The sequence below is a fragment of the Hyla sarda genome, chromosome 6 (genome assembly GCF_029499605.1).
Source record: "Hyla sarda isolate aHylSar1 chromosome 6, aHylSar1.hap1, whole genome shotgun sequence".
Classification (NCBI taxonomy): domain Eukaryota; kingdom Metazoa; phylum Chordata; class Amphibia; order Anura; family Hylidae; genus Hyla; species Hyla sarda.
The window spans coordinates 50,028,691-50,051,383 of NC_079194.1; the positions used below are offsets into that span (position 1 = coordinate 50,028,691).

Below are 22,693 nucleotides of genomic sequence, written 5' to 3' on the forward strand. Positions count from 1 at the left end.
CCCTATACTAGGAAAATAAAAAATCAGAAGACCTGGTCTGGAGAATGCCAGACCATGTCCACCTCCTTCAGACACTAAGCTTAAACTGATTAGCTCAGAGCCTGAAGGCGGGTATATCTTGCTGGGAGGAGCCGACTTTTTTTTTTATTACCATAGTGTCACACCTCCTAGAGACAGCAGCATACACCCACGGTCTGTGTCCCCCCAATGGAGCCGATAGAGAAATATAATTTTTTATATGTATTTGCATTATGTGCCATGTTAACTCGGAATGCTGAGCCAGGTAACCCCCTTCGAATGTTTCTATTACTCTTTATTTGACCTGGTTTTGCTACTTTTACCACCTTACTACAATTTTTTTTTAACTACTTTTATTTGGATTCCATCAGCTGACCAGATCTAACCCTCATGTCACACACATTGCAGTAGTCTTAATACTTACCCCAGCAACATTCTTGGATAGATCCATTCCAAACTGTGCAGGCCCTGCGGTTAATACCACTCTTCCATAAAACGGGTGAGACACTATTTGCACCGCACGTGGCGGCAGCTGCTGCTCCTTCTGCTGCTGGCTGGAAAGTTCGATCATTTCCTGCATAAAGCGCAAACCATCTTCTGCATCTATAGAACTCGCGGCCTGAAACAAACAACTTATTCATCCAGCTGCACTTTGCAATAGTAAACATAAGTAAAGAAATACTTATAATTAATAAATAAATAATGTGCAGACCATCTGAACCCCTATGTTGAATTTGGTGAATCTTTAGACTTTCTGGTCTAAGTTTGTGCTGCTTAAGTATTAGATGAATGGGATGCAGGTCCACATAATCAGCATTGACCACAATGTAAGTTAAGTCACATGCAACTTGCAAACTGAAACCAAAAATCTATCAAGTTGGATTTTGTGTGACTGTCGTCTCAGAGTCACATTGTTATTTTTTTTATTTTCCATTTCCATTTATTCAATTTAAAACTGTATTTTTCATTTTTGTGTTCCAGTTATTTCTGATTATATTCTCTGTAATTCAAAGGTACACACAGTCTGTGCTTTGCATTTTTATACATAATATAGATAGGATAGGATATATTATATACATATATATATATATATATATATATATATATATATATATATATATATATATATATATATAAAATGGAAATTTCCGCAGCACACTAGGTAGTAAAATCCAAAAAAGTTTTTATTCCATCACAGTGAGGGTGTCCAGAACAACGTTTCAACCAGCTTTCTGGTCTTTTTCAAGCTCAGTCTGAGCATATAAACATATACATATAACAGTAATAATATGCAGCACACCGAAATGTCATGCAAAGTGCTTTATTCCATGTGGTACAAAAGCGACGTTTCGCCGGCCTCACGCCAGCATTCTCTTGAGAATGCTGGCGTGAGGCCGGCGAAACGTTGCTTTTGTACCACATGGAATAAAGCACTTTGCATGACATTTCGGTGTGCTGCATATTATTACTGTTATTACTAAGGAACCAGAGGACCGTGGCTCCAGCATGCGTGCACCCTGCCTACAGATCTTCATATTTCTTGATGTGCTGCTTATTTTTGGAAATATATATCTCACACACACACATATATATATATATATATATATATATATATATATATATATATATATACATATGCACTATTAGATTTGGAATCTTAGACACAAGCCATCTAGATAGATCTGGAACTCTTGTCTGCTACACATTATATATGTATGATGGAATGCATTATTTTACTAAAAACTGTATAGTTTGTTTCCATAGAAGAGTTTTCTATTTTTCACTGATCCATTACAGGTTTTAGATCCATCCCAGTTGAAAATTGTGACCTATCCAATAGCAATCCTTACTTATAAAAAAGACCATAGCTAGACTATCACCATCATACCTATATTTGCGCTGCTGAAGAAAGGACAGTAGTCCTGAAACGTGTCTAACCTGTTAAACATATCTGGGACAAATTATATACTGTATATTGGAACATTGAGATAACAGATTCTCGCTGGCAAACCACAAGGCTGAGCATTCTGAAAAACGTCGCTCCACGTCAGTGCATCATATAATATTGCTGCTACATAAACTGCTGCTATTTAGATGAACTAAACCTCCACTCCAGCCGGAGCGGAGTTTAAAGGGGTACTCTGTTAGTCAGCATTTGGAACAAACTGTTGCAAACGCTGGAGCCGGGAGAGCGTGACGTCATAGCCCTGCCCCCTCATGGTGTAACCATGTGACGGCTTATACAGACTTAAATTAAAACTCTACTCTTCTGGTAAACTATTTCTTTTTTTTAAATCAACGGGTGCCAGCAAGTTAAACAGATTTTTAAATTACAAGTAAATTTAAAAAAATCTTAATCCTTCCAGTACTTAGCTGCTGTATGCTCTAGAGGCAGTTATTTTCTTTTTAAATTACTTTTCAGTCTGACAACAGTGCTCTCTGCTGACACCTCTGTCCATGTCAGGAACTGTCCAGAGTAGGAGAAAATCCCTATAACAAACCTCTCCTGCTCCTGACACGGACAGAGGTGTCAGCAGAGAGCACTGTGGTAAGACAGAAAAGAAATTCAAAAAGAAAAGATCTTCCTCTGGAGCATACAGCAGCTGATAAGTACTGGAAGGAGTAAGATTTTTAAATAGAAGTAATTTAAAAATCTGTAACTTTCTTGCACCAGTTAATTTAAAAAAAAATAATAATTTTGTTTTCCACCAGAGGACCCCTTTAGAGGGAATCTGTCAGTACTGGGGCATAATCAAAGCTGCTGACAGTGTGATATAACTGCTTGTACAAGAAAGTGAATATTACCTTTGTGGTAGCCGTCCACGTTGTCAAAACAGATCATTGTGGTTTAGATCTTCTTTAAAGGGGTTATCCAGGAAAAAACTTTTTTTTATATATCAACTGGCTCCAGAAAGTTAAACAGATTTGTAAATTACTTCTATTAAAAAAAAATCTTAATCCTTTCAGTACTTATGAGCTTCTGAAGTTTAGGTTGTTCTTTTCTGTCTAAGTGCTCTCTGATGACACGTGTCTCGGGAACCGCCCAGTTTAGAAGCAAATCCCCATAGCAAACCTCTTCTAAACTGGGCGGTTTCTGAGACATGTGTCATCAGAGAGCACTTAGACAGAAAAGAACAACCTTAACTTCAGAAGCTCATAAGTACTGAAAGGATTAAGATTTTTTAATAGAAGTAATTTACAAATCTGTTTAACTTTCTGGAGCCAGTTGATATATAAAAAAAAGTTTTTTCCTGGATAACCCCTTTAAATAATCAAGAGGCGTTCGGCAGCCACATCAGTGCTGAGGTCTGGCACGCACCTCAACAATCCTTTCCCCCCTCCCTCCTTGATTAATTTGCATGGCTCTGCCTCCTGAGCCTCACATCCAACTCTGGCACCTGCACCATTGATGGTTTTGACACCAGCGACAGCTATCACTAATGTACAATTCACTTTATGGTACAAGCCTCTATACGACACTAACAGCCGCTCGGATCATGTCTGTAATAAAATGATAATGGAATACACCATACAATCCCTGTAAGGGACCCTTTATATGACGTACCCTTACCTGATTGGCATGCTGGACAAGCTGAACTCTTCCGTCTTTCAGATGTATCAGACTTACACCCATCTTTTTCAGGATATCCAAATGTTCTTGGTTACTAGCCATAAAATCCCTGGCACGTAATGGCGGCCTGATCCCGTTGCTGGAAATCTCATCTCTGGTAAAGGTTGAAGTAAATTTCATATTAGTTTTGAGGTTCTAAGAGGAATTTAAAGGGGTACTCCGCCCCTAGACATCTTATCCCCTATCGAAAGGATAGGGGATAAGATGTCAGATCGCGGGGGTCCCGCCGCTGGGGACACCCGGGATCTCGGCTGCAACACCCAACTGTTGCGGCTTCCGGCAGCGCTGGAGGCTCTCATCCCAACGACCATGGTGACAGGAGATAGTGACGCCACGACTCCGCCCCCGTGTGACGTCATGCCCCGCCCCCTCAATGCAAGTCTCTGGGAGGGGGCGTGATGGCTGTCACACCCCCTCTCATAGACTTGCATTGAGGGGCGGGGTGTGACGTCACACGGGGCGGAGTCACGAAGTCACGATCTCGGGAGCTGAAGCCTCCAGTCGGGAGCTGAAGCCTCCAGTGCTGCAGCCGAGATCCCAGGAGGTCCCCAGCGGCTGGACCCCCGCGATCTGACATTTTATCCCCTATCCTTTGGATAGGGGATAAGATGTCTAGGGGCGGAGTACCCCTTTAAATGGGTAAATAATGTCATATGCAGCACTTAAAGGGGTACTCCACTGCCCTAGCGTTCGGAAAATTTTGTTCTGATCACTGGGTGCAGGCTGTGGGGGTTGTGACATCACGGTCATGCTCCCTCAATGGAAGTCTATGGGAGGGGATGGTGGCTGCCATGCCCCATCCCATAGACTTGCATTGAGGGGGCGTGACATGACATCACGAGGGGTGTTTGACATCACGGGGGCGTGGACGTGACGTCACGTCACAACCCCCGCAGCCGACACCCAGATCGGAACAAAACAGCAACATGCACATCTACATAAACAGCAATTGTGCTCAGAATATTGTATTACAGATGGACCAACAGCATTCTGAAAGATCGTGGGGTACCAATCCACAATAATTAAATCTTTATCTATACTTACAACCGTGAAGTGGTACGGGGACAGTTCTTATTTGCCACATTTTTTAAGGGTTCCCTGATGCTCTGAGCATACAAAGGATCATTACGAAAGAGAATTTGTGTATTTGGACAGGACCAATCAAAGTTGCTGTCATCAAGCTCTGTGTACTGGGTAGTCTGTAAGAAAACACAACTTATTAAAAATTAACCCGTATAATAAAAAATAAAAAAAATAAAAATCTACTACTAAATGTAACTCACAACCCAATGAAACAGCCAAAGTGTAAAGTCATATGAGGAATACTATTTTAAAGTGTACCTGTCAATCAAAAAATCTTTTGACGTGTCACAAGTTCTGATGAGTCAGCAAGACTGCTCTATTATAAGTCTATGGGGCAGTGAGACAAAGATAGCTGGGGAGTAAAGCATGCTACCACACGTGTCTCTGCCCGTTCTCCTAATCAGTGGAGGGGCTTAAAACTGAGCCCTCGACCGAAAAACTTCTCAAATGACAGGTTGACATTAAGTTAAAAACAAAACACAGGAAAGTGACAGCACATACCAAAGGTTTACTATTTTAACCATTATAAAAATAAAAAATAAAAAAAAATTATTATTAATATATATATATTTAAAATAAAATTAAAATCTAAGTATGGAATTATTACATTTTCAGAATTTTTTATATTCATACACATTTTATACATGTTAATATAAAAAGTTAGAGAGAACCTGTCATCTCTTTTATGGTGCACAGACCATGGGCAGCATGAAATGGGTGCAGTGAGCGGGGTCGCAGAACGCTAAGATTTACTCTGAAATGCTCGGTCACTTCGGAGTAATCATAGTTGAAAAAAAGCCGCCTGGCTAAGGCTGCATTCACCCCACGTTTTTGCAATACAGTTCCCATATACGTTTTCAATGTGAAAACCGTATGCAACCGTATTGAAAACCGTATGCCAAAAGATGCATTAGGTTGTGTCTGTTTTGCATCCTGTACGGTTTTGTCAGTTTTGTACCTAAAAGTCTACCACGGTTTTTGGTCCGGGTGAAAAACTGTATTAAACCGTATACGTTTCGTTTTTTTACATGGGAGTCAATGGGAACCGTACAGAACCAAATGTGTGTACAGTTCCATCCGGTTTGCACCATACGTTTTTTGACATTGCACAGTTTTTTTTTTCTTGGGATTTCAATCGAACTAGTGAAACTTTATTCAAAATGGAGTGAAAAGTTAAAAACGTATACTTTTTTTCTTACAAAACGGATGCAACCGGACACATTTTTAAACCGTATATGGTTTTTAACTTAAAATTTGTACACACGTTTTGATACAGTTTATTCCGGTTTTGAGGAATCGGTTTTACATCAAAAACCTGATACGGGAACTGTATTGCAAAAACGTGGTGTGAATGCAGCCAAAGGCTGGGTTCACACTACGGGTTGTCATTACGGTTCCCGTATATGGCTGGGAGGAGGGGTGGTCGGGGCTTAATCGCGGCGCCAAAGGCTGTCCGGGCATGCTGGGAGTTGTAGTTTTGCAACAGCTGGGGGTACCCTGCTTGGGAAACACTGGTCTATGTAGAGGACAGGAGCTTCTTCGTACAGTACATGCAATGTCCTAAAAAAGTAACATGGAGTCGCCCTCACCTGGTGTCCAAAGGAGAAGCTAACCCTGGTACAGGTAAAGTGTACAGAACATGTAATACCTCTCTGTACTGTAGGGGGCGCTATCAGACACCAGTTAGTGCATACACTTCAGTAATACAGGGGTTTTACCAGTAAATTGCCCATTCTGATTGGTCAGTTCTCTCGGCCATTGACAAGTTTCACAGATCCGGACTGTCTTTGTCCAGATTGTCATTGTATGTTGAGTCTGGTTTCAAGTTACAATGGTCCAGAAAAGACCATTGTATGTTGAAACTAATGTATGGTGAGGCCCATGGTAAGTTGAGGGATCACTGTACTGTCCTGTATTCTTGCCCATCACCACATTCACAATTCTGCTGGTCCCCAATGTGGAGAGAGGACTGGTCATATGTCTAGAGCTGCTTCTACTTTGATTCTGGTGATGGGAAGAGGTCATGCTGGTGGGACGCCAATTGATCGGACACTGATAACATATCCTAAGGTCAAGCAAGAACACCTCTACCCACTTAGCTGTGTTTCCATAACACAGAGGGCAAGTTAGTTTTTCTATAGCATGTTGCTCTAATGTTCTTCTATTGCTCTAATGTTCTTTGTAGAAAGATTACACTTCACAGAACAAAGACTGTCAGTGCAGTACAGACAGTCACTCAGCAAGCAATGGTGGAGTCTGCAGAATTGTGAGTGCAGCTCCGGGATTTAACACACTGGATCAGAAGGTTAGTAATGCAATCTAATTGCCCTCTTTTTATACCTCTATGTACTGAAGGTGGACATTTACTCAAATAACACAAAGATAAAAGGGAATGACAAGAATCATTAAATACATACTTTGTTTCTCTTCCCTTCTGTGTGATTTACCGTGGATAACCAGAGCGGTAATAGATGAGCTTCTGTAGTAAAAATATAGTCCTCTATATCGAAGGTAAGGTCTTCCCTCTCCGAAAAAAGCAAGTACAAGTATTTAAACATCTCTGCCAGGAAAAAGGAGTCCATCCTGGAATGAAGCACAGGTAAAAGGTAAGGAGCCGAACCCAGGAAACACTGATGAGATACTTACAACTAAAATACCATTCAACACAAGCAATAAATAAATTGTTTTTCTTCAACATATTAGAGTTTAAAGAGTTAGAGTTGAAAGTAATTTTTACATTTACGGTACTTTTATTATTCTACAAATCATTTATATTATATAATATATGCAAAGATGACAGATTTCTGATTTTATTTTTAATAAAACTGGTGCCAGAAAGTTAAGCAGATTTGTAAATTACTTCTATTTAAAAATCTTAATCCTTCCAGTACTTATCAGCTTGTATGTTGCACAGGAAGTTCTTTTCTTTTTTCTTTCTGTCTGACCACAGTGCTCTCTGCTGACACCTCTGTCCATTTTAGGAACTGTCCCGAGTAGGAGCAAATCCCCATAGAAAACCTATCCCTGCTCTGGACAGTTCCTAATATGGACAGAGGTGTCAGCAGAGAGCACTGTGGTCAGGCAGAAAGGAAATTCATAAAGGAAAAGAACTTCCTGTGCAACTGTCTGGAGCAGGAGAGGTTTGCTATGGGGATTTGCTCCTGCTCTGGACAGTTCCTGGCATGGACAGAGGTGTCAGCAGAGAGCACTGTGGTCAGACAGAAGAGAAATCCAGAAAGAAATACAACTTCCTCTGCAGCATACAGCAGCTGATAAGTACTGGAAGGATTAATATTTTGAAATAGAAGTAATTTACAAATCTGTTTAACTTTCTGGCACCCGTTGATTTAATAATAATTAATAATAATGTTTTCCAGAGAAGTACCCCTTTAAGTTTTTACAGACTAACTAATGGGCTAGATTACACAGAGAAGAGGTGCATAGTTCGAAAGACAGTGCCTGTATACTGTTCTCCAAGTGAAAATATATGGTAAGAATATCCATGTTAAACCATTGCCTGATAGAGAGCAGCATAAGTCTTTTCAGGTTAAATTCCTGTTCATAATGTCAGATATTTTATTAGTGTGTGAGGGGATCTGTATACATGATCCTCATGAGTATTGAGCCTGGGTGTGTGAGAGGAGCTCACTGAGGACGGATCAGAACTAGAGATGAGCGAACTTACAGTAAATTCGATTCGTCACGAACTTCGCGGCTCGCCAGTTGATGACTTATCCTGCATAAATTAGTTCAGCTTTCCGGTGCTCCGGTGGGCTGGAAAAGGTGGATACAGTCCTAGGAGACTCTTTCCTAGGAATGTATCCACCTTTTCCAGCCCACGGGAGCACCTGAAAGCTGAACTAATTTATGCAGGATAAGTCATCAACTGCCGAGCCGAGAAGTTTGTGACGAATCGAATTTACTATACGTTCGTTCATCTCTAATCAGAACCTTCTGCTAGTTCATTAGAACCAACTACAGGGCGCAGTGCTTCTGAGTGGAGATCATTATATCAGATAGGGCGGAGGTAATAAAGGTCCACTGACTGCGAGAAAAATAAGTTGAGAATAATTTTTTTCTTTTTAGGTGATGTTAGATGTGGGCATTTCTGGATTATACTAATATACAAGTTATAGATACAGTGGATAACACAGACATATACTTCAAAGTGAAATCCTACAGTGTAAATCACAAACCTGTCTTCATGACTTCCAGTCCGCACATCTTTTACAGCTGCAAATCCACATGGGACACGCGCATATTTGTTCAGATTTTCAATGATTGTTTTCCCAACTTCTAGGTAGTAGGGATCGCCGGTTGCCTTTAAAAGTTTAAGAAAAAAAATAAAAAATAAATATCCATACATAAAATTCTTAAAATGCTTAAAGGGATAGGGGATAAGATGTCTGATCACGGGGGACCCCCGCAATCTAACATGCAGCACCCACCTGTAAGCACTGCAGGAAGCGCTGGAGACTCTGTGTTATGCCTCCCGGCCACAGGGACGGAATATCGTGATGTCAAGACTCCGTCCCCGTGTGAAGTCACACCCCGCCCCCTTAATGCAAGTCTATGGGAGGGGGCGTTAAGCCCCCTCCCATAGACTTGCATTGAGGGGGCAGAACATGATGTTACACGGGGGCGGAGTCGTGACATCACAATACTCCGTCCCTGTGGCCGGGAGGCATAACACAGAGTCTCCAGCGCTTCCAGCAGTGCTTACAGGTGGGTGCTGCATGCTAGATTGCGGGGGTCCCCCGCGATCAGACATCATATCCCCTATCTTTTGGATAGGGGATAAGATGTCTTGGGGCAGGAGTACCCCTTTAAGACTACATGGTAAAAAGTTCTTACCTTATACAAGAAGTATGTGCTTTCTGCAAACTCCGGTCTTAATGGATGCTGGGCCCAGTGCACTCGGAAATCAGTAGTGAAGGCCTGAAACATGTATACAGTAATATTACCAATAATTTACTGGACAGGTTATAGGCTTACTGGTAGATTAGTATTACTTATTTATTTATCTTTTAAGCTGCAGGAAGAAAACTAGAACGTAGGAGTTGTATAAAATCCATAATATACAAGAACTTCAGAACAGATTTTCACTGACAGAAAATCAACAGATTATGAAAATTTCTATACTTGATAAATATTAAAGAAAAACACTATAGGGACATTAAAGTTGACCTTATACTTTCAATAGCTGTTTTATGAACAGTTGCTCCTTTTTTAACTACCAATACATGTGCACGCTTGCTTTCGCTGAGCATGCATGCATAATCAATAGGGAGAGAAAATAAGCTGCTGCAGGGCCCCTTTAAGAAATTTTACATGTTAAATTACCAAGTAGCACTAGCCTCAAGTTTTATTTTACTCAATCTGGTATACGAATAACCACAATCTTACCTCTGGTAGGAAATTGTGTTTTTTTAGGACTTGATACAACATTTCATGGGTTTCTATAGCTGGTCTTATATCTCCTTTTAAGACCTTTAAAAAGAAAGGGAAAAAAAACAAACAAAAAATAAATAAAATAAAATAAAACATAGTATTAAACAGTATGAAACAGAGGCTCACAAACTAAAAGATTCAACGATTCTATGTTTTTCAGCCTTAAAGGAGTAGTCCAGTGGTGATTCAGTGGTTTACAACTTATCCCCTATCTTAAGGATAGGGGATAAGTTTGAGATCGCGGGGGGTCCGACCCCTGGGGCCCCCTGCGATCTCCTGTACGGAGCCCCGACAGCCCGCGGGAAGGGGGCGTGTCGACCTCCGCACGAAGCGGCGGCCAACACGCCCCCTCAATACAACTCTATGGCAGAGCCGAAGCGCTGCCTTCGGCAATCTCCGGCTCTGCCATTGAGATGTATTGAGGGGGCGTGTCGGCCGCCGCCTCGTGTGGGGGTCGACACCCGCTATCTGGCCGGAGAGCCGGGGCCCCGTACAGAGAGATCGCGGGGGCCCCAGAGGTCGGACCCCCCGCGATCTCAAACTTATCCCCTATCCTAAGGATAGGGGATACGTTTTTCACCACTGGACTACCCCTTTAAAGGGGTTCTCCGGTGGAAAACATATATTATAATAATTTTTTTTTTAAATCAACTGGTGCCAGAAAGTTAAACAGATTTGTAAAATACTTCTATTAAAAAATCTTAAAATCCTTCCAGTGCTTATTAGCGGCTGTATACTACAGAGGAAATTATTTTTTGGGATTTTTTTCTGTCACAACCACAGTGCTCTCTGCTGACACCTCTGTCCATTTTAGGAACTGTCCAGAGCAGTTGAGGTTTGCTATGGGGATTTTCTCCTGCTCTGGACAGTTCCTGACATGGACAGAGCTGTCAGCAGAGAGCACTGTGGTCGTGACAAAAGAAATCCAAAAAGAAAAGAATTTCCTCTGTAGTATACAGCAGCTAATAAGTACTGGAAGGATTAAGATTTTTTTTAATAGAAGTAATTTACAAATCTGTTTAACTTTCTGGCATCAGGTGAATAAAAAAAAAAAAAGTTTTCCAAAAAAAGTCTGTCCGGGCATGCTGAAAGTTGTAGTTTTGAAACAGCTGGAGGTGCGCTGGTTGGGAAACACTGCCCTGAGGAAAGGCCATCAATGAACTAGTCCTGTAAATCCACGCAAAGGGTATGTCCAGTGAAAAATAACTTAACCCTTATCCACATAAGTATCTGATGGTGGAAGGTCCGACCGCTGGGACACCCTGTGATCTCCAGTGCGGGGCCCTTGCTCTTAGGGAAAGTGTGTGTTATAGATGACACACGCGTCATTTACATCTAGGAGAACACGAAAATACATAAGTACAGCGCACAGGAACACCCAAGGCTCAAAATAAATAAATTAATTAATTTAGTGTTTGCTGTTTACAGCACACGCTCTCTAAAACCCAGAGCCAGGTTCTGGGGGATTCCCAGCAGTCAGATCCACCAGGATCAGATACATATCCCTTATCGACAGGATAGGGAAGGAGTTATTTTTTACCGGACAACCCCCTTAACATAAGATACTTAAAGGGGTACTCAACTGGAAAACATTTTCCATTTTATTTTTTAAATCAACTGGCGCCAGAAAGTTAAACGGATTTGTAAATTACTACTATTTAAAAAATCTTAATCTTTCCAGGACTTATTAGCTTGTATATGCTCCACAGGAAGTTCTCTTCTTTTTGAATTATTCTGTCTGACCACAGTGCTCTCTGCTGACCCCTCTGTCCATTTTAGGAACTGTTCAGAGTAGGAGCAAATCCCCATAGGAAACCTCTCCTGCTCTGGACAGTTCCTAAAATGGACAGAGGGGTCAGCAGAAAGCACTGTGGTCAGACAAAATAATTCAAAAATAAAAGAACTTCCTCTGTAGTATACAGCAGCTGATAAGTACTGGAAGGATTAACATTTTTAAATAGAAGTAATCTACAAATCAGTGTAACTTTCTGGCGCCAGTTAAAAAAAATAAAATTAAAAAAAAAAAATTATATATATATAGTAAATTTGAGTAGCCGTATTAGTCCAGTGATGCAAATGAAAATCATAAAATGTTGCAGTATCTTGTACCTTTTTTATTGGACAAACAGCATTTTGTACAGAAGCTTTCGGGATTCCTCCCTTTATCAAGTCCAAAGCAAATCTAAGCTCACAAGCAGAAGACACAGGTTACATCTCACAAATATGCAAGGATTAATACAATAGATGTGGGGAATTCACACTAAGATGGGACATATAATTTTTTTTTTCCAGTGGAGTACCCCTTTAATAGTTAAAGCATTGTAGGTTCTGTACCAAGCTTAATTGATAAGACTGTATTTTTATGCATCCTCGCCCACACTGTTCTATTAGCAGATGTTCTATTAGGGTGCGTTCCCACCTGGTGTATACGCAACGTATTTCACGCTGCGCAAAATTTGCGGCAGCAGCGGGAAATACGCTGTATATTCCTCGCTCACTATACACACAGGGCGGCAGCCATATGTTTGTAGTGAGTTTTGGAGGCGGAGCCGCGCGTCACAGTCACGCCAGCACCCGGCTCCGCCTCTAAAACTCACTACACGCATAGGGCTGCCGCCGGAAAGCCTTGTGTGTATAGTGAGTGAGGAATATACAGCGTATTTCCCGCTGCTGCCGCAAATTTTGTGTAGCGTCAAATACGCTGCATAAACGCCGTGTGGGAACGCACCCTTAAATGGAAATATGTCTGCAGCCCTCACAGTCCAGACAGCACAGGAGACTTACCAGGGGGACTCTAAAGGGTGAGTAACATTCGCTGCAGAGCAGCCTTATTTATAAATGTAGGATTTTACAATGCGGTTTCCTTATGTATCAATTCATACCTGTAAGCCAGGGAAAAACGCAAGAAGGGAATCCATCCACGTACGAGCTGTGAGCATCGGCTTGTGTATGTGAACATCCAGAAGTAGTGGTGGCTGACTTATATACCGCATAATGGCATCATAATGCTGAACAGTGAGAGAGAATTTGTACAGTGTTAATAATAAATAGCTTTAGCTTTAATATAGATTGAGCCAACACTGACTGGTTGGCTCATTGAACAGATCAGGTAGCTGGATGCCAATATTACAAGTAGTGAATCTATTTAAAACTACTGGGATTTGTTCAAAATGTTAAAGGGGTACTCCGGTGGGAAACATTTTTTTCAATCAACTGGTGCCAGAAAGTTAAACAGATTTGTAAATTACTTCTATTAAAAAATCCCAATCCTTTGAGTACTTATCAGCTGCTGTATGCTCCACAGGAAGTTCTTTTCTTTTTGAATTTCCTTTCTACCTGACCACAGTGCTCTCTGCTGACACCTCTGTCTATGTCAGGAACTATCTATAGCAAGAGAGGTTTGCTATGGGGTTTTGCTCCTACTCTGGACAGTTCCTAAAATTGACAAGAGGTGTCAGCAGAGAGCACTTGTGGTCAGGCAAAAAGGAAATGCAAACAAGAAAATAACTTCCTGTGTATTTTACAGCAGCTGATAAGTACTGGAAGTTATTTTCTTTTTTGCAATTCCTTTTTGCCTGACCACAAGTGCTCTCTGCTGACACCTCTGTCAATTTTAGGAACTGCCCAGAGTAGGAGCAAAACCCCATAGCAAACCTCTTGCTATAGACAGTTCCTGACATAGACAGAGGTGTCAGCAGAGAGCACTGTGGTCAGGTAGAAAGGAAATTCAAAGAAAAAAAAAAACTTCCTGTGGAGCATACAGCAGCTGATAAGTACTGGAAGGATTGGGATTTTTTTTTAATAGAGGTAATTTACAAATCTGTTAAACTTTCTGGCACCAGTTGATTTAAAAGAAAATGTTTTCCAGTGGAGTACCCCAATAAATAAATCGGCTTTGTGCAAATGTTAAATCATATGTGGATCTGGACTCCATTGGCACAGCCTGTCACCCAATAGTGGGGAGCAGATCAGATCCCCAGCAGCAACAATAATGCTTACAGCGACCATTTTAATAGTAAATAGTCGGCAGCGCTGATCGTTCTGTGTTGGCCATTAGCAGTGGCCCTTATCTGCTGAAAGCAGCTAGTTATGAGGGGGCTCGAGTCCCGAGCCTGCTCCATAAGCCCTTAAAGGGGTTATCCAGGAAAAAACTTAGAGATAGAGATATATATATATAGATATATCTATATCTCTATATCTATATCTATATCTATATCTCTCAACTGGCTCCAGAAAGTTAAACAGATTTGTAAATTACTTCTATTAAAAAATCTTAATCCTTTCAGTACTTATGAGCTTCTGAATTTAAGGTTGTTCTTTTCTGTCTAAGTAATCTATGATGACACGTGTCTCGGAAACCGCCCAGTTTAGAAGAGGTTTGCTATGGGGATTTTCTTCTAAACTGGGCGGTTCCCGAGACACGTGTCATCAGAGAGCACTTAGACAGAAAAGAACAACCTTAACTTCAGAAGCTCATAAGTACTGAAAGGATTAAGATTTTTTAATAGAAGTAATTTACAAATCTGTTTAACTTTCTGCAGCCAGTTGATATATATATATATATATATATATAAAAAAAAAAAAAGTTTTTTCCTGGATTACCCCTTTAACAGTCCCATGACGTTCGTATATAATACAATGGGTAAACTCTATATATCTTATGTCAGTGTTTCCCAACCATGGTGCCTCCAGCTGTTGCAAAACTACAACTCCCAGCATGCCCGGACAGCCGAAGGCTGTCCGGGCATGCTGGGAGTTGTAGTTTTGCAACAGATGGAGGCTCCCTGGTTGGGAAACACTGTCTTATGTATAAGGTAACTATGTTTAAAGGATTAATGTGTTGCCATAATATAAATGAACACAGAGCCTTTAGTTGAACCAAGGGCTTATTTTTTCCAAGTCTGTTTATTCTGCCTGTATACAGAATTTTAACTCTGTGTGTGACTGTACAAGAGATACATTTTCTTAGATGAGCACTGGACGTGCAATTTTTCTTTATTTACACACACTTTGCACAGGTTTTGATAAATCTCCCCCAAAGTGTATAGAGGAAAAGTTGCCCAGTTGCCCATAGCAACCAATCAGATCGCTTCTTTCATTTTGCAAAGGCCCTTTTAAAAATGAAAGAAGCGATCTGATTGGTTGCTATGGGCAACTAGGCAACATTTCCTCTGCGCAGGTTTTGATAAATCTCCCCCTTTATATTTTTGTATTACGTACAAATTTTATACATTTTGTTTTTTTTCCAATAAACCTACAAGGTTGGTCTCTTTAATCCACCTACTGTATTAAATCTTTCCAAATAGTTGTCATCACCAAGTAGCACGTACGCCTTCAGCAAATACTCATAGTAGGAATCTATGCCTGCACCAACTCCACTGTCTTAAAGAGAGAAAAAAAACTATTTAAAAATGCACATAGGAAAACAGTGTTGTGGCTACATAAGCCGGCTTCTTACATGACAGCGCGCTCAGCCTATCACCGGCCGAGGCGGAACATCGCTGCGGCCGGTGATAGGCTGACGGCTCTACGACATTCCAGTCCCCAGGAAGCAGGTGAGGCCGGTACCGAAGGGGAGTTAAATTTTATTTTGTTTATCTTTTGCAGCCCGGGCATAGGGATACAGCGTGCATAAGGATACAGCTTGTTCGGGTACCGTTCCCGGAGTCCCGTTCGGCGCTGCAAATAAGGGTGACATCCTCCTGCGCCGTGCGGCACCTCCGCACGACGTCAGGTGACGCCTCACGTCTCCCCAGCAACCACGCAGCCCCCATAAAGTAGCTGCGGCCGCGATACTTTACTGAGAGCTTCCGTGGCCATTCCCCGCAAGGCGCTAACAAATACTGGCCAATGCATGGCTGGTATTTGTCAGCGCATTGCGTACCCCCGCACAACCGGTGGCTCACTCCTAGAGGTACGCGTACCACCGGTTGAGAACCCCTGGTCTAGCGCAACAGCTCAAAGCAAAAAAACTTGCATTTATTAACCCCTTAAGGACGAAGACCATTTTGGCCTTAAGGACGCAGAAAATGTTATCTTAACGTTTTCATTTTTTCCTCCTCGCCTTCAAAAAATCATAACTCTTATATCTTCATCCACAGACTAGTATGAGGGCTTGTTTTTTGCGCGACCAGTTGTCCGTTGTAATGCCATCACTTACTTTAACATAAAAGTATGGCGCAACAAAAAAAAATACTATTTGTGTGGGGAAATTAAAAAGAAATCCACAATTTTGCTAATTTTGGAAGGTTTCATTTTCCCGCCGTACAATTTACGGTAAAAATGATGTGAGTTCTTTATTCTTTGGGTCAATACGATTAAAATGATACCCATGATAACATACTTTTCTATTACTGTTGCGCTTAAAAAAAAAAACTTTTTAACCAAATTAGTATGTTTAAGATCCCCCTATTTTGAAGGACTATAACTTTCATTTTTCCGTATAAGCGGCGGTATGAGGGCTCATTTTTTGCGCTGTGATCTGTACATTTTATTGATACCATATTTGCTTCTATACAACTTTTAATAAATTTTTTATAAAAAAAATTTGGGAATAAAATGTTATAAAAAAGCAGCTATTTTGGACTTTATCTTTTTTTTACGTTCACGCCGTTCACCGTACGGTATCATTAACATTTTATTTTAATAGTTCAGATATTTACGCACGCGGCGATACCAAATATGTATATAAAATATTTTTTTTAACACTTTTTGGGGGTGAAATAGGGAAAATGGGGCAATTTACGTTTTTATTGGGGGAGGGGGTTTTTCACATTTTTTTACTTACATTTTTTACTTTTTTTTACTTTTATTTTTACACTCATAGGGGACTATTTATAGCAATCACTCGATTGCTAATCCTGTTCAGTGCTATGTATAGGACACAGCACTGATCAGGGTTATCGGTCATCTTCTGCTCTGGTCTGCGGAAAGGCAGATCAGAGCAGAAGACTCCCGGAAGGCAGCGGAGGCAGGTGAGGGGACCACCGTCTGCAGTGCAGGATGATCGGATCGCCGCGGCAGCGCTGGGGGCGATCCGATCATCTAATTAAGTGACCGCGATGCTGAAGATGCCGTGATCGGTATTGATCACGGCATCTGAGGGGTTAATGGCAGACATCCGCAGGATTGCGTGTGTCCGCCATTACCGGCAGGTCCCTGGCTGCGGTCAACAGCCGGGACCTGCCGCGCATGATCCGGGCATCGTTCCGATGCCCGCGGTTATGCTTAGGACGTAAATGCTTTAAGTACCGCATCACCAGGACGTACATTTACGTCCTTCGTCGTTAAGGGGTTAAAGATAATAGCACGCAGTACAGCAGGTAAGCATGGAAGTGACGCGTTTCGGTCAGAGGCCTCTAGCTGAAACGAGTCACCTCCTCCATGCTTACCTGCTGTACTTCATGCTATTCTCTTTAATAAATGAATGTTTTTTTTGCTTTGAGCTGTTGCGCTAGACTGAAATTTCTTCTTCCATTCTGTATCTCCGGTGAGGTCCACACCAGTCCCTGACGTGGCAGGCCACGCTGGGAGAAGCTGACTACAACGATCTAGTCTTGCTATATCCTGAAGATATGCAATAAAAAAAAAGCCCCAGAAAGACTAGACAGGCTCTGCAGAAGCAGCAACCTATCTGCTCAGCTGCCTTCATACACCCATAGACCAAAGAGTGACCGAGAAGAACAGGATTAGTATAGGCGTCTGGACGATAAATTGCAGGAGTGTAGCAGGTAAAATAACCAGGTAAGTCTATTCAGCATAGATGAAACGCGTTTCGCTGCGCATGCGCAGCGAAATGCGTTGCATCTATGCTGAATAAACCTACCTGGTTATTTTACCTGCAATTTATCGTCCAGGCGCCTATACTAATCCTGTTCTTCTCGGTCACTCCTTCGTCCATTCAACTTCCAGGAAGGCTGCGGACGACTTGGTTTATACCTTCATACACTAAACATTACAACTCCATATGGTAAGCAGCTGTGGTTGGTTTCCACCCCCCCCCCCCCCCCCCACCTCACTTAACCCATAGGCTGTGTTCACATTGTGAATTTTCGCAGTGTGTTTAAAGGGAATCTGTTCGCTCTACATCATGCTTAGAGCCCAAGAGTCAAGAAGGCAGTGCCAAGCCATAGCATGCATGCATAGAATATTCACACAGGTGGCTGAGCATTTGCTCTCTTCAATGAACATCACTGAATCTACCGTACAAGTGTTCTGGACATAGGTACAGGAAATATAGGCGTGATTTACATCTATCAGTGAGTTATGGCATATGCTGTGGATGTGTCATAAATGTCCAAAGGTGGAATAAGCGCTTTAAACTGTCCTGAAACAAACCCATTCTTCTACTTCTGAACCATAATCTTAACTAATACAAGATAAGGATAAAAGATCCCTTGACCTTTCCTGGCGTATCTGGAGCATACTGTTCTTCATATTTACCTTTACGCACCCAGTCTCCTGTGTGAATGTTTATGGTAACACCAACCAAATTACTGCTGCGCTGCCGCTTCTCCCAGATAAAATCCAGGGCCTTTCGTGCATGTTCCTGTTACAAAATAAAGAACAGGCACAAACAATTTAGTGCTGAAACACATTATATAGTAAATATACTTCTAATATAGTATGTAAAGGATGAAGAGAGTAGTGAAATGGTAAGTGACTGCATACAATAAAGCAGTTATAAAGCTGCTCCAGCCTACACTGTCCATCTCTAACCCCTTAAGGACTCAGACAATTTTATTTTTAGGTTTTAGTTTTTTCCGCCTCACCTTCCAAAAATCATAACCGTTTTATATTTTCATCCACAGACTAGTATGAGGGCTTGTTTTTTTGCGCGACCAGTTGTCCGTTGTAATGACATCACTCACTTTACCATAAAATGTATGGCGCAAATTTTACACTTTAATAGCCCCCATAGGGGACTATTTATAGCAATCATTCGATTGCTAATACTGTTCAGTGCTATGTATAGGACAAAGCACTGATCAGTATTATCGGTGATCTTCTGCTCTGGTCTGCTCGATCTCAGACCAGAGCACAAGACCCGTGGAAGGCAGCGGAGGCAGGTGAGGGGACCTCTGTCTGGCATTCTGGACGATCGGATCTCCGCGGCAGCGCTGTGGGCAATCCGATCATCCATTTTAGTGACCGCATCACTGCAGGTCCCATGATCTGTATTGATCACGGCATCTGAGGGGTTAATGGCGGAGATCCGCGCGATCGCGGATGTCTGCCATTACCGGTGGGTCCCTGGCTGTTATCCGGGAATTGCCTTAACGCACATAAATGTACGTTCTGGTACCACCGCACTAGAACGTACATTTACAACCTGTGTCGTGAAGGGGCTAAGTACCAGGTGTATTCCAATGTGGTGAAGCTTAACAGTGCTCTCCCTTGTCTCCTGCAGCTGCATCTCATAAGAAATGGAGGGCATGATAGCTGTCACGCCCTCTCCCGTAGGCTTGCATTTAGGGGCGGAGCGTGACGTCACACAGGAGCGGAGGCGTGAGGTCACACGCCGCTGGCCTTGTGGTCGTCGGTAATCAGACCCAGAGTGAACACGCTCCAGGGACTGATTACAAAAGGGGTGCCGCGTGCAAGATCCCAGGGGTCCCCAGCGGCGGGACTCCCGCGATCAGGCATCTTATCCCCTATCCTTTGGATAGGGGATAAGATGTCTAAGCACCGGAGAACCCCTTTAAGGTTACTTTCAGTCACTCCACTTCTTTATTTAGCATATCAAACACTGAACTGGAAACCATACCTGGGAGTTACCAAGATTTTTCCTCTTAATGCATCTTACACCTCAGAGCATACAGCAAGCATTGAAAATGTACCCCAGATATTTCTATTGTATTCTTAGTTTAGTATTTTTTTGTAAAGAAGAGCAGAAAAATGTAAACTCCACATCAGTTATCTAGATGCTCTTCCATTATGTAAGAAATATTGCTAATAAAAGTGCAAAGAAACAAACGCTGCATAAACAAACCTCAAATATGGCTATTCCAGTAAAACGGCTTAGCGCAGCAAACTCTAGGATCAGGGTCCCAGCACAGGCGGTACACGTGTCTGTCTCAGTTCCCGTACGAGCTTCCGGCCTTCTCACTCCAAACTTCAGATTGACCTTAAGTAAAGAACATATTAATAAATGATGAATGTGTTATTTCTTTACAAATCAGTGGCTACATTTATAGTGCTAGACGTATTTGTTGTGAACAGGCCAATGCAGTACACTACCATTATTAATAGAAGATTGCCAATAATAGCACTTGCCAAACGCTGCACCCTCTCCAGTGTTAACAAGCACCACAGCCCCTTAAGAATGGCATATGGGGGGGGGGTGCCGGATTTTCCACTGTTCTAATATTAATGGTCTATCCTGGGGATCTCTCCTCTGATGGCCCCTGAGAACGAGTGGTGCTCTGCAAGAGCATCAGTCGCCATTAACACTTTTTCTGACTCACAGCAACCATTATCATAACTTCATCTACTTTATGGCCACATCTGCATCTGGGGGTATCCAAGTGAGGGGTCCAATTTTTTATCCCTGCGCAAAGAATCAATACCAAGGGTATCCCTCTATAATGTCATGGCATCTGTTTTAGGCGTTATATGATGTCACATTTTCATGCCTATTGTACCCTGATTAAACCAACCACGTTAAGCAGGGAAAAGCGTCGGGGAAGGTGTTAGGATGGGATTTGTTTCTTTGGGCCCCAATTTTGAAGTAATCTTTCATATATGGCTGTATGATATTCTGATGTTTCAAAAACTAATCAGAATTGATGACTATTAGTTGTGGCTCTTTTGATCCATAGGTAATATTGGAGTAATTATGAGGACTTTTTAGCTTAATCTATTTTTAAATATATGAATTAAAATACTATGTTTTGAAGTTCACTTAGTCCTGTGCATCTATGCTGAGGAAAAGCCATTCATGTTTTTTAAAGACCCTTTAATCCCTCTAAAAATATCTTCCATCTATGCTACAAAACACACTGTGCGGGATGGTACACATTTTACCAAATGGTATGCCAAGAATCTCTATTTTTTCTCTATAACAGAATTGCAATTAAAATGTGAAACATTATACATTTATCTTAGTGTTAGCAGTGTACTGCTGGAATTTTCTTGTTTACTTTTATGCCGAGATACGAGTTCTTGAAGTTACAGGCTCAAGATGTGAGGAGACATTCTGATAAGAACACACTGCCTTCTGAATGCCGCTCACACGTGGAGACCATATGATAGAGGTAAGTACAGTATATAAGATATATACAGTGGAGCTGAAGGTCTCATCGGGCCATGAGGCTGCAGCGCACAGTTATATCGATCAAAATAGTAATATTTAAAGGGGTACTCGGGCCATAAGACATCTTATCCCCTATCCAAAGGATAGGGGATAAGATGTCTCATCGCAGGGCCCCCGCCGCTGGGGACCCCCACAATCTAGAATGCAGCACTCCCCCGTGAGCACGCTGAAGGCTCCAAGTCTTATACCTCCAGACCATATGGACAGAGTATCGTGACGTCACGACTCCACCCCTTTGTGTCGTCACACCCCGCCCCCATAATTCAAGTCTATGAGAGGGGGCGTGACTGCATTCATGCCCCCTCCCATAGACTTGCATTGAAAGGGCGGGGGAGTAACATCACACAGGAGTTGTGACGTCACGATACTCCGTCTCCGTGGTCGGGAGGCATAAGACTTGGAGCCTCCACTGCTTCCTGAAGTGCTCACCGGTGGGTGCTGCATGCTAGATTGTGGGGGTCCCCAGCGGCGGGACCCCCGCGATCAAACATCTTATGCCCTATCCTTTGGATAGAAGAAAAGATATCTTAGGGCCGGAGTAGCCCTTTAATAATTTTAGGAAATATTCTGGTAGCATGTTAGATTATCAGGCTCATCGGTCGCTGGATTAACAGAATATTACTGTATGGGACCTTTAGTACTGTTATCAGGCTCTGGACTTACTCTTGGATATGGAAGACCACTTGTAGTGTTGAAAGCTGGGAGAAGTTTGTAGCCGAGCTCTTTAGCCATATGTAGTAGCTCATCGTTGTACCACAACATCCGCTCCCCCTTGTCTTTTAGCATGATAGCGACAGAGTGTCCTCCAAGAAGTCCCCTAAAAAAAAAAAAATACAACAAACATTGATATTCCTTACATATTGTTGGAAAATTGTTGTTGGAAAATTATTCCTTGGCAAATTGTTATATCTAATAAAGTAAATATATATAACATACATATTTAAAAGGCACTCACTGAGATCGCCCACATATATAAGGATGATGGGGATCTGACTCCTGAAAACCCCATAGACTAGATGACTGAAGGAAAGACTGTGTCCCCTTCATTGTTTACTAGGCAGAGCTCTATACATTTAGTAGCACCTATACCTGGTATGGCAGCTCAGTCCCAGTCATTTCTAGTAGTATTGATATATACTGAAATATAAAAAACAGAAATCCTCTCCATGTCCCCCTCAATCCTGTCTGGCTGTGAA

At 41.9% G+C, this 22,693-nt stretch overlaps 1 protein-coding gene across 1 annotated transcript in view; it reads right to left on the minus strand.

Moving 5' to 3' along the window:
• EDEM3 (ER degradation enhancing alpha-mannosidase like protein 3) overlaps positions 1 to 22,693 on the minus strand; it is an 89,058-nt gene that overhangs the window by 30,701 nt on the left and 35,664 nt on the right. The window contains 12 exon segments of the mRNA XM_056523658.1: positions 443 to 637; positions 3,590 to 3,743; positions 4,694 to 4,848; positions 7,150 to 7,315; positions 8,929 to 9,053; positions 9,587 to 9,670; positions 10,139 to 10,222; positions 13,066 to 13,191; positions 15,468 to 15,565; positions 18,626 to 18,731; positions 20,175 to 20,309; positions 22,161 to 22,314. Coding sequence (XP_056379633.1) covers positions 443 to 637; positions 3,590 to 3,743; positions 4,694 to 4,848; positions 7,150 to 7,315; positions 8,929 to 9,053; positions 9,587 to 9,670; positions 10,139 to 10,222; positions 13,066 to 13,191; positions 15,468 to 15,565; positions 18,626 to 18,731; positions 20,175 to 20,309; positions 22,161 to 22,314 — 1,582 coding nt within the window.